Raw genomic sequence first — 12178 nt, forward strand, 5'->3', positions numbered from 1 at the left:
TGTTCTCGATTTGTATTCCTTTCCAGCTTAAATTTTTCACATCGAATATATAGGAAGCTAAAAATACTCCGCTAAATAAGTCCGCCTCCATAGTATAGTGGTTAGGCGCTAGGCTACCATGCTGGAGGTCCCAGGTTCGATTCCCAAAAGGGTCAAAATAAATATTAGTGATTTTTCAGTCTAATATTTATTAAATATGACCCTGGGCTGGTGAAGCGGAAGGCTGATCGATCACCTTTCCTTCGTGTATGTAACTATCAAGATAACACTGCTTCTATACAATGCAGTGCCCTATGCACCATTGGGTGCGAATAAGGGTTAGATGAAGAAAAATACGCAATATACATTGCTTTTATTTTCAATGTTATTACCTAACCCTTTTTTTGTTTATGGCAAACTTATTAATTACTGTGTTGCACAATTGACTTGTGATTTAAATACTTGCTCATAAAGCATCAATTAATGTATTATATTTTGCAGTAACCCGAGGCTGGCTTCTTCGCACCGATCAAGAATTGGCTCTTCGTCTGCAGGATGAAGAAAGTAATTTTAATTTTACTAATGACACATACTCAATCTGATCTTGTAATAATTCGCATAATGTATCGCGTACTAATAATTATAAACTGAAGATGCATTTTACTATAATTTTTAGTAACTAAACATCTAAGTGGAAATCGGCACCGAAATGGCCAGATCCGTGAAGACTTTCCTGCAGCAGCGGCCGCACAAAGAAAAGTTGAGGAAAAGGCCCGTCGTAAAGCTCGGCTTCTCAAACGCCAGTGAGTTTCTCATGATTTACAAAAATACCTCAGTCAATGAAACTATCTAATTTAATACTCGAGATATAGGTACACTATAGTACATTGTAGGTTAGATTAGTTTCAATCAATATTATAGGTAATTCAACTCAGATGAAGCACCTATAGTTTTTTATGGAAGCGAAGCATGGAGTTGGCAAAAGAAGGATGAAAGCAGACTGAATGCAGTCAAAATGCGATCCCTCAGACAAATGTGTGGCAAAACGATGTTTGATAGATGTACGAATGATGAAATAAGGAAAGAATGCGAGGCTGAGATAATCATTATTGATAAAATTAAGAAAGGTGTGTTGAGATGGTTTGGACATGTGGAACGTATGAGTGAGGAAAGAACGGTTAAACAAATTAATGAAGCGAATGTAGTTGGAAAAAGAAGCAGAGGACGACCGAGGAAAACTTGGCACAATCAGGTATGTCAAATACTTGAAAGCGGCCGAGTCAGGAGTCGAGTATGTATGAGGAGATGTATGAATGTAGAAGAGGCGAAGAATGTTTACAAAGACAGAGTGGTGTGGCGTTTGATTCTCTCTGCCACCCCTGGGGAGAGGCGGCGTGATGGTTAGTTAGTTAATTAAAAATGGAATTTGGCTGGTTCGAGTGATCAATTTATACACCCGTGTAACACTCACTATTCTGCTCATTATTGAACATCTTTATTGCATATATGCACTGTTGTTGGATTTCATTTGTATGTTAGATGTAATTTTGTAATACAGCAGGATCTCTATAATCCGAACCCCCACTCATCCCTCCCGCACTTCTCGAAAATGACGATGAAATAATACGGCAAATAACACAAGAATGTGAGAGCGAAAGTGAAGAGATGTCTGACCTGAAGCAGTAGCAAGTATTCCCCATTCAAGCGCAGTGCCTGCCTTAAATACATGCCTAGAATGAGCGGCCAAGTGGATATTCCTGTACCAGAGAAGATGCTTATACGTAAATTGCGTGAAAGCTTTTTACTTATCATTAAATAAATCTCGACCAACTAAATTATTTTATTTCTTAAAAAAAGTTGGAAAAATGCATTATAAATTTCACAATACAAATTTGTTTTGTTTGACAGATTCTTTGTACTGTAATGTAATGTGACAGAGGGTATATTTTCGGTGTTTAGATTATAGAGGTCCTGCTGTATTTAATTTAATGTAATTTTGTCTCAGATGTGACATCTACAATATACATTGATATATCATTCATAGGATGAATATTCCGGAGTCCGATAGAATAAATAATTAGATAAATCTCTTAATTAATTATTATATTTAACTGCACCTTAATAATTGTTGTCTACGCATTATTTTAAGTACAAGCTGTATTCTCGTCTTATTAGTTAAATATCATTAAAATTAACCAACTTAAAAATATAACAAAATATTTAAATACTTGCTCCATGACTAAATAAAATAAAAATGCTATCTGAAACACTTCGTGCTTAAAATGATCATTAAATATATTATTTTATGACTTACTACATGAATGCTTTTGTAATAAATTTGTTATCTTTATATTTAGTATTTGACATGAAATAGGTAGATCATTTTAAAATTGTAGAATTATCAGTGAAATTTCCCATAAAATTTGTTATTTAATTGAATCGATTCCCTTTACATTTAAAAAAATTGATTCAGATGTGCCCAAACATTTCTACAAGGAGTTAATATTAGAAGTGGGTACGAGGCAAATACTAAATCTGAAATTTCAAGTGGTTCATGAGACATATCGCTCACTCCTTTCAAGAACGTCATAAATCGAAAAACTTTTTACTGTGTAACAGATCTTTTTAGGTAAAACCTGAAGGTTTTTTCTCCATTTGAAAAATATTTAGTATATTTAAAAAAAAAATCAAACAATACCTTTCTTCAAAATGCAAAAACATCACTTTCTGCCCTGTAGCGGATAAATATTAAGGTAAAAATTCGCTACATTTCTGGGCATTCCGAAAACATGCACAACTGAAAATTTACAATTTTTGATTTATGACGTTCTTGAAAGGAGTGAGCGATATATTAATTTATTTTCATGTCCATTTTGCCAAATTGTCACTCAGGGGTTAGATATGTTATTTACCCAAACCCTTGTTACGATGTAAATAATGCTTATTCATTCTGTTGAACTAATAATATTTTGTTATTTTACTTTAAATCAGAGCAGAAGAAGATGCCCAAGTGGCCAGAGAGTTGCAAGCTTTACAGCATCTGGAATTACAAAGGGGGCGCACAAATATTCCCGACCACCTGAATAACATTCCTAGTCAGGTGAATTATTCTTGTATTCCTAATTAATTCCTAATCAAAATTGTACGCATTATGGCATACCCTGTCTTTCTCTGAGTTGGGTTCATATTGCATATATAGATACGATACTTAACAGCATAAATGTCTGCTATGCGAACTTACAATTGCACAAAAATTACATTTTGTATTATCTGTAACTGCTAATATTGGAAACTGGTTTCTATATCTGCTAGAATACGGGGAAATAGTGATTGATGATACTATGTATCCCGATTCTGAACCTGATCCGAAATGTTTTTTTTAAATCTGCTAATGGGACATTTTATACTAATGAGAAACCAAGGGCTAAGCAACACTTATGCTACATGATTAATGTTTTTTTTGTAAACATAATTTTGCGAATATTTTATAAATCTGTGCATGCTGCGTATTTTTTTACTAACATTATTTTTTAATTATGTTTATAACCATCTTGTCTTTATTTCTATAAATATAAAAGTTCCTTTGACATATTTCATAGGATTATGAAAATTGCTATTTAAATTGATGCAGCAAATATTAATAGTAAAGTATTATTCACAATACTATACTGCATATAAAAAACTTGGTGCGAGATAAAACTTTTTTATTTACTACTTAACGCTAGAGTTAAAAAAGGATGTAATGAAAATTTAATTTTGGTTACTTAATTCTTTAAATTATACTGACATAATTTTTTTAATCGCATACATTTTTTAAATGGCACATTGCCTATGTAATACCACATTGTAAAACGCATAAAAAATTCACCACTAATATTTGTTTTACAGCATAGTGGTCAAATATATCATCCCTGCTTATAAATAATTACCATGTGCCTTTTAGTTTATTAGTTACATAGTGAATATTTATATACAGTGGCGATTATTTATTTTAGATTTAATAATGCAACGTGATATGAAAAATAGACAGAAATACTAACAATACATTCCATATCGATTCCTTAGTGTCACAATAACATAAATATTAATTCTTCATGATGATATATCAGAACTCTTTATTTTTCAAATTAAATTTACACAACATACCACTTTTTGCTGTTATGTGATATTTTTGCGAAATAATTGGCAATTAAAAAAAATATGTATGAAAAAAAACCTTTCTGCTCTTATATTTTGTGTCCCTCAAAATACACTGTCAATTTTTTAATTTTGTATACCCTTAATTGCAGCGATCTGATGTGCAATCTGCAGGCTATCCTGATAATTTTGGGTTACCGAGGTCGTCCAGTACTAACACATCGAATAATAATGATATTTTTCCGGACGTGAATAACAAAGTCAATAAGATAAGGAATTACAGCGCTTTAGACGAAGTGAGGAATTTGATAAGTGTACCAGCTGCTGCGAGTGGACCGTCTCACCAATCAGACGAAGCTTCTGGATTCTCTACCAAGTATTTAGAAGAACTAGAAGCGGCCCTGGGAGTCTCCAAGGAAATACTTCATAAGGAACAGACCCGTTTGTTGCAAGAGGAAAGGGATGCGGTAAGATTGTTATTAATGTTCAATAATATATATGCCATATCGACAGACCACTTTCTTCCATACTATCTGAGATAGAGGAATCCAATTCTATTATTCTCTCGAAAATACACATGTGTCGCCCATGAACGACCGGGTCTTTGTGGAAAGCTATAATTTATAAAGAGTTATAATTTTGATATACAGATATTATGTAGGTACAATGAGGAGTCTGACATACGAAGCATGTTCAAAAAGTAATTGTACTGTGACCATAATGGGCTCTTGATAGAGCGATCATTGCAGGAATATGTTTATACTTAAACTCATGTTAGTGTCCAGTTGTGTGAAAGATCGATGTCAGTAAGAAATTCCGCCAAGTACAAGTAACATGCTATAAAACTTTCTACTCGCAAAAGGAATAACACCTTTGGAATTGGAAAGTGCGAATTTTCTGAGTACTATTGTGCCTAGAGATGATACATGGGTGGCTTATATGCCTGAGCCAAAAGGACTGTCATCACAGTGGCGTCACACCAATTCACCATCTGAAAAATAAAGCTTTAGTAGTTTGGGACCGAAAAGGCATCATTTTGGTCAAATTTCAGGCCATCAGTGCACAACGATATTATGAGACTGTAGAAAAGTCACAAGGAGCATTCAAAACAATGGAGGGGAATGCTGATGAGAGGAGTGTGCTTGATGTACGACAAGGCTTGTCCTTACAGTCTTAACCACTAAGCCATTCTTGGACCCATTTGGTTGGGAGTTTTGAGCTACCCTGTGTATTCTCCTGACTTGGTGCCTTCAGATTATTATCTTTTAAGCTCCCTGAAGGCACAAATGGGTGAAAGTAAATTTTCAACCAGTGATTGGGTGCAAAAAGAGATTCCGATGTGAGGAAAGGAGCTGGTGTGACAGTTCTTCAAAAAAGGGCATAAAGAATCTTGTGTTTTGGCTCACCACACGCATTGAACGGAATGAAAATTATATGGGAAAATAGTCAACAATATAAATATAATTTTTCTAAAAAAAATATATAAAATATAAATATAAATCAAATACAATTACTTCTTGAATATGCCTTGTAATACCTATTTAACCAATATTTCACACGATTTTTCGATGTATATTTTGTCTATTTTCTCTAATAATGATTTATGCTAATAATTATAAAAATATAATGGTTACAAAAATTACCTGCATTCAATATATACATTTAAAAAATTATGACATCTTTGTGGAACTGCATTTTATGTAAAAGTAATAAAAACTAGGTATATTTAGATATTTTTACTTATTATATAGGATTTGTTGATTGCAGATTTTATTTTAACAATTTGCGAATTAAATAACACAATTTTGGAATAATATAAATTACCTAATGTTCTTCTTAATGACTGGTTTTCAACCACTTCCTATAAAAAGTGATCTGAGTTTAACTTCGGTCAAAATGATATTCAGCAATTTTTCAAGGATATTTAGCGCCTCTGTCATCTATTATAATAGATGACAGAGCCCCTAAATATCCTTGAAAAATGTCTATGTATTACCAAAAATGATTAGTTATACAATGGGACATTTCCATACTTTATAAATAGGGTTTTAATTTTCTTCATCAATTTTTTTATTTTATTTCAGGAACTCGCAAGATTACTCGGAAGCAAAGGCAAAGAAGATCCCAATGAAATAAGAGATGGAGAATTAGCTCGTCTTTTGCAAAACAGGGTAAATATGAGCATTTAAATACATAAAGTAATTAGAGCCTTTTGTCCGCCTCCGTAGTGTAATGGTCAGCACGCTCGGCTAACGTTCTGGAGGTCCCGGGTTCGATTCCCAAGGGGGGTAAAATAAATACAAGTGATTTTTTCACTGTAATATTTATTCAATATTACCCTGGACTGGTACCTGAAGCGGAGGGCTGATCACCTTTCCTTCATGTGTAAACGATCAAGATAACACTGCGTTTATATGAGGCAGTGCCCTATGCACCATTGGGGTGCGGATAAGGGTTTTAAATAAATTAGAGCACTAAGGGGATATAACGAGTGATGTGAAAATATCTATTATTTATCGATTGCTTACCAAAATCTAGGGGATTTTTATTTAGAATTTTATTAAATTATATATTTATGCTCATTTGCCAATGTTTCCTCTTCTCTCAATGTTTTCTCATTTTTTTTACTATTGAAAATAAAACATTTTAGCAGTAATAAATTGTGGTTCTCGTGATCTTTTTTCGTAGGAACAAATGTTGTAATGAATTTAACAGGAAGTATTTTTCTTTAATTAATGGTCAGAAACAATTTAAAATGCATTTTAAATCTGTTATAGGCTAAAAAACTGACAAAATGTTACAATGATTTAAGAAAACACTTCGTTTTTTACCACTTGAGTTTTATTATAGACTACATGTTTCAGAAGTTAAACTTCCATCATTCAGGTCTGTATAATAATTATTGTTATTATACAGACCTGAATGATGGAAGTTTAACTTCTGAAACATGTAGTCTATAATAAAACTGAAGTGGTAAAAAACGAAGTGTTTTCTTTAATCATTGTAACATGTCTTACCACAAAGTTAATGCTGAAACAATAAATAAAGAAAAAATGTTGTTTTGACGTTTCAATATATAAATTTGTCATAATTTTTTTTTTGTGCTCATCTGATTGTTGACTTATTTGTAATATTATATTTTTTCAGCAAGCTTTTTTAAAAAGAATCATATTTGCTTAGTACAAATACATTTTACGCTTGCCGTGTTCCTTCCCTTTCGAAGTGCTTGCTTTTTAGATCCAATGAATATTAAGGCTGATTTATTAATTTTTCTTACATATTTCCAGAAATAACTGACCAAATACATATCAGAAATAATAATTGAAACCCGTTCTTTTTTCATGTAAGAAAGAAAGAAGGATGAAAGTAGACTGAATGCAGTCGAAATGCGATCTCTCAGAAGGATGTGCGACAAAACGATGTATGATAGATGTACGAATAGTGAAATAAGGAAGGAATGCAAAGCTGAGATAAGCATTATCGATAAAATTAAAAAAGGTGTGTTGAGATGGTTTGGACATGTAGAACGAATGAGTGAGGAAAGAACGGTAAAACAAATTTATGAGGCGAATGTTAGCGGGAAAAGAAGCAGAGGAAGACCGAGAAAAACATGGCACGATCAGGTATGCCAAATACTTGAAAGTGGTCAGGTTAGGAGTCGTAACAATCGGCGGGTATGTATGAGGAGATGCATGAATGTGGAAGAGGCGAAGAATGTTTGCAAGGACAGAGTGGTGTGGCGCTCTATTCTCTCTGCCTACCCCTGCGGAGAAGCGGCGTGATGGTTAGTTAGTTAGTTAGTTCTTTTTTCATCCCAAATATCAACGCACTAAAAATATTGGTAGATTTTACAGATGTATATTTTGACCATCTGAATTCAAATAGTATAATGCTAGTTGGATTTGTCTCAAATTTTGTTTAAGGATTTTTAATTAAATATTTTTTTTTTTTTAAACAGGAATATGAGCGTTTCCGGAAACTAAAAGAAAAGCAAAAAGCTCGTGCTTTACAGAAACAATTGCTGAAAAACAATGCTGCTGAAAATCGTGTTTCAGTCCACACAGCTGATCTCGGAGACACATATTGTCAACCCTGTGATGTTATCGCTGGTGAGTTGATGTACCATCTCTCATGTAGACTCACTTATTTATGTAAAACTGCATACAAAACTTAATAATATCTCAACTGGTCCTGCTTTAAATGATATTAAAATCAATATTGCAAGAAATTGAGTTTCAATACTTTAAAACTTTTCCATTAAATAAAAGATCTTCGGATGATTATATCCAACAATTATATTTTGATCAAGATTGCAGTATTATTTATATTATAAGTATATTTTAACAATAATATTAGACCCGTAGGGACTGGTTTAAGTGATCACTTTATGCACTATGACATTCTACCCATGAATATTAGAATGTTAAAGTTAATTATCATTTTATGAAATTTTGGAAAATATAAATCCCACATAATCAGGGCCAGGGATCCAAAAAGAAAATCTTTTTGGATCCATTGCCAAGAAATACATTTTTACTTTTTCAGTACTGATTTATTATCATTTATTTTTGTTTTAGTAGTTTAGTTGTTCTATTCAATTATCTTCAAAAATTGATGCACTATTTTAATGATTTCAGAGAATCGCCACTCAACTATAGATCCTCACTCGCGCGATGTGCGTCTTGACTCCTACAATAGCACAGTAGAAAATCAAGAAGATCCGTATTACACAGAACCTTTCCATAGTTCTGGAGACTTCCATGACCAGGCTGCAATGTCAGATTCCCAAAATAACTTCTACAAAGAGTCAAAAGGTTTCCGAACACCTCCTGCACCTCCACGTTCTGCCGGAAGGCCAAAGTGAGTTCTTTTGTTCATCTCTCATCCGAACATATTGCGCAACAGATAGTGCAATGCTACCTTAATCGTAAATTGCAATAAAGAAGTAGATTAGGTAGATTAGGTAAAATAATGTAGATATTAAGTTATGAATGATAGTCAAATACAATAACTGCTTATCACAGAGGCAAACAGAAAATTAAAATAAAAGGTAAGGATACAGAGGAAAGTTGTAAGCACCCCCCCCCCCCCACCCCCCATCCCCTGGGGAAAATAAGGCATGCGTACTTACCACACATTTGTTCCGTCTGTTATATGTGGTATGTATATATGTGGGTGTGTGTTAGGTTTATTACTTATTCTAGAATTATTTTTATGTGCTATAAATTTAAGTTTATCAGATTATCTATTTGTTGGATTTGGAGGATGCAAACGATGTTTGTTTGTGTTTGTTTTTTTATTTTTTAAATAATAATCATTGACAAAAATGCTTAAATGAAGTAATAAACTCTTTGTAATAGCTTTTTACCTATGATTTGTTTTTGATACATACTTATCTATGTTGAAAAAAGGTTATTTCGCTATAAATGTCTAACCGCTTGTTTAAATATATAAAAAAAAAGCTTTAAATTGGGAATTTCTTAACGTCATTTTATCTTTGGAACATTCAACAATTTGGTTTTAATTACACCATAGAATGTTTCTATATCAGCAAGAATATAAAATGTTTGATAATTTAAAATAGTAAAACAAGAAGGTTATGTAAAAAAATATATATCAAATATTGCGTACTACATTGCAATTTTATAAAATGATCTATGTTATTGAATAACAATAGAATGTTAACTAAATAAGGCGAGCTTTGTGTGTTTTGTGTTTTTATTTGTACAAATGTTTTTGTGTTTTATTGTTTGACATGTCGTGTTGTGTATTGTTGACAGGCTAGCAGAGCCGGGATTGCAACATAACTCTTTAGGTATGTATTCAGTGTTAAACATATATTATATTGCTTAGAATGTAACAACTGTTTGTATAATCACAAACTTAATAAACTTGATTACTTGTATTACTGAAAAGAGAAAGTCGTCACTTTGAAAACTTATCAATGTTTTGTTTTTCCTAAAATCATTTCGTAGTCAATTCTTAACCTTTCCGCGAGTACAATAATTGATGACCGACTTTCTCTGGGGAGTGGGTTCTTTTTACATGATAATTTTTTTTCCACGTAATATGTGAATTCTGAAGATAGAAATTATGTAAAAATGTTAAAAAAAATTTGCCATCTCTAGGTTATATTTTATGACAAAATTACATACAAATATCCACAGATGTCATTGCTATAAAAGTTACATCATACCAACTGACAGATGGACTTCGACGTTTATTAATGTCGATACTCCTTTCAGGAAAATTCGCACTGACGTTCATTTACGTCCATTTTCCCGGAAAAGGTTAAAGGGTTCGACTGAAAATGTTGTAATTCTCCAAAATTAATTAGAAAATATGATTTGAAATCAAAATCTTGATTGAATTTATTGCAGGTTTGGAAAAGGATTTGCGCAATCACCGACAAAAAGATTCAAGTGGACGAGATATCCAACAGGGATCCAGTCTTCAACAAGAGAATTGTGAAGATGATTCTAAAAAACAGTCGTCCAAAAAAGGACAGCGTTCACAAGACGGCCGTCAAAAAGGTGGATGTCGCCAACAATAAAACATTTATATGTTATGTATCTATGCACAAAATATTGGCCTGCTGGGAAAGTTCTGTCACTTTTAGTTCTGACGGGTAATTTGTCTGTATGGTAAAAGTGTTTCTACACTAGTGCACATATCCTTGGAAGGATTTTTTTTTGTGTATGAAAATATATATGTATGACAGAATTTTCCCGACAATATTTTTTCAACTTTTCAATACCGGTGATTGTTTTAATATCTATGAGAATTAAAAATTACCTTTGTGGTGGAATGTGAGCTCTGGTTCATAACAATTTTAATTGCTTGGTCAACATCATCATTTTCTTAGCCTTCAAACAGTTGCGACGCTTAAAACCTACAAAATAAAATAATTTTACTACCCAATCGTTACATATTTTGCAGTTTATTAAAGATTGGCATTACTAATCTGACTATGACATTTTTCTACTTGATATTTTTCTCTTATGACTATAATTCCTTTTTACTTTAAACCTGGGGGTTGGGAAATGATGCCATGTGATATACACTTTCATCGAAAAGCTATATTTTATTATACATAGTTGTAGTAGAAAAAAAGTAATACAGTTTATTACAATTTGTCCTTAAAGAAGTATTTAGTATGTTATAACCACAGTCTCTCGATTTACTGAGATGAAATCCCGGTTAAATGAATTTCATAGTCAATACCAATTTTTTTATTTTTAAATACCTTCTTTTGTATAGATACGTATCTTTAAATAAAAGATTTATTTAAAAAAGTCACCATATTTCCAAACACATAGATCTCACGCCACTTTCATAGCCAGGTTATTTTTTAAAAGGACGGTAATGTAATATTGATTTGTCCACTTTAGATTACAAATAACAATCTTGATTTTGGGATTTTTCTACATCCTGGTTAAACGCTTCTCAGTAAATCGAATGTACTATAATCAAAATTGAAAATACCAAAAAGCACAAATATGCACAAATTGTAATTTGAATTACCAGAATGAAGATTTTTAATCCTCATAAACCATGGGTCTGGAACGATATTTGTTTGCATTATTTTATTTAGACTAAAAAAAATTGTATTAGTGGATGTTTCATGCAATTTTTATTTTTTGTTTTAACGTTTCATAGTATACATATAATATATATATTTGTACTGTGAATTCTTTTGTATTTGTTTAGCATTTAATAATCTGGGTGCTATTCAATAAATATAATCAACAACCGACAAGGGTATGTTTGCTTTAATGCTTGTTGATATTGGGTTACAACAAGCACTCGTGCCCAAACCAAACTAGAATTATAAAAAAAATTCTTGTTTATATTGTACAAAATGTGTTAACCAATAGCGAGACAGGGTTGTAAATTATAAGCAGATTATAAAAAATCCATTGATGCCTTTGTTGAAAATCTAAAGTTTAAAAAAAATATCTTTAGATAAGCATTTAATTTATACAGTATATAATTCATCAAACTGAGATTTAAAATATCTTTGATGCATGTTTTCTTTATAGCGTATCATCCGTCTATTTTA

The 12178-nt window shown here is 32.2% G+C and overlaps 1 protein-coding gene across 2 annotated transcripts in view; it reads left to right on the forward strand.

Moving 5' to 3' along the window:
- Positions 1 to 11591, forward strand: part of LOC148312916 (uncharacterized) — a 12862-nt gene extending 1271 nt beyond the window's left edge. The window contains exons 2-10 of one of the 2 annotated variants that reach the window (XM_088271387.1): positions 481 to 543; positions 656 to 782; positions 2971 to 3079; positions 4269 to 4583; positions 6201 to 6287; positions 8075 to 8225; positions 8754 to 8976; positions 9897 to 9931; positions 10497 to 11591. In XM_088271387.1, the coding sequence (XP_088127513.1) occupies positions 481 to 543; positions 656 to 782; positions 2971 to 3079; positions 4269 to 4583; positions 6201 to 6287; positions 8075 to 8225; positions 8754 to 8976; positions 9897 to 9931; positions 10497 to 10669 (1283 nt within the window). In that variant the 3' untranslated portion in view covers positions 10670 to 11591. The remainder of the gene's footprint in view (positions 1 to 480; positions 544 to 655; positions 783 to 2970; positions 3080 to 4268; positions 4584 to 6200; positions 6288 to 8074; positions 8226 to 8753; positions 8977 to 9896; positions 9932 to 10496) is intronic. The other variant, XM_088271395.1, reaches the window with a different exon arrangement.
- The last annotated feature ends 587 nt before the right edge of the window (positions 11592 to 12178 follow it).

This window comes from Brachycentrus maculatus, unplaced genomic scaffold (assembly GCF_059751285.1).
Source record: "Brachycentrus maculatus isolate JH-2025_06_01 unplaced genomic scaffold, ASM5975128v1 h1tg000029l, whole genome shotgun sequence".
Lineage (NCBI taxonomy): Eukaryota > Metazoa > Arthropoda > Insecta > Trichoptera > Brachycentridae > Brachycentrus > Brachycentrus maculatus.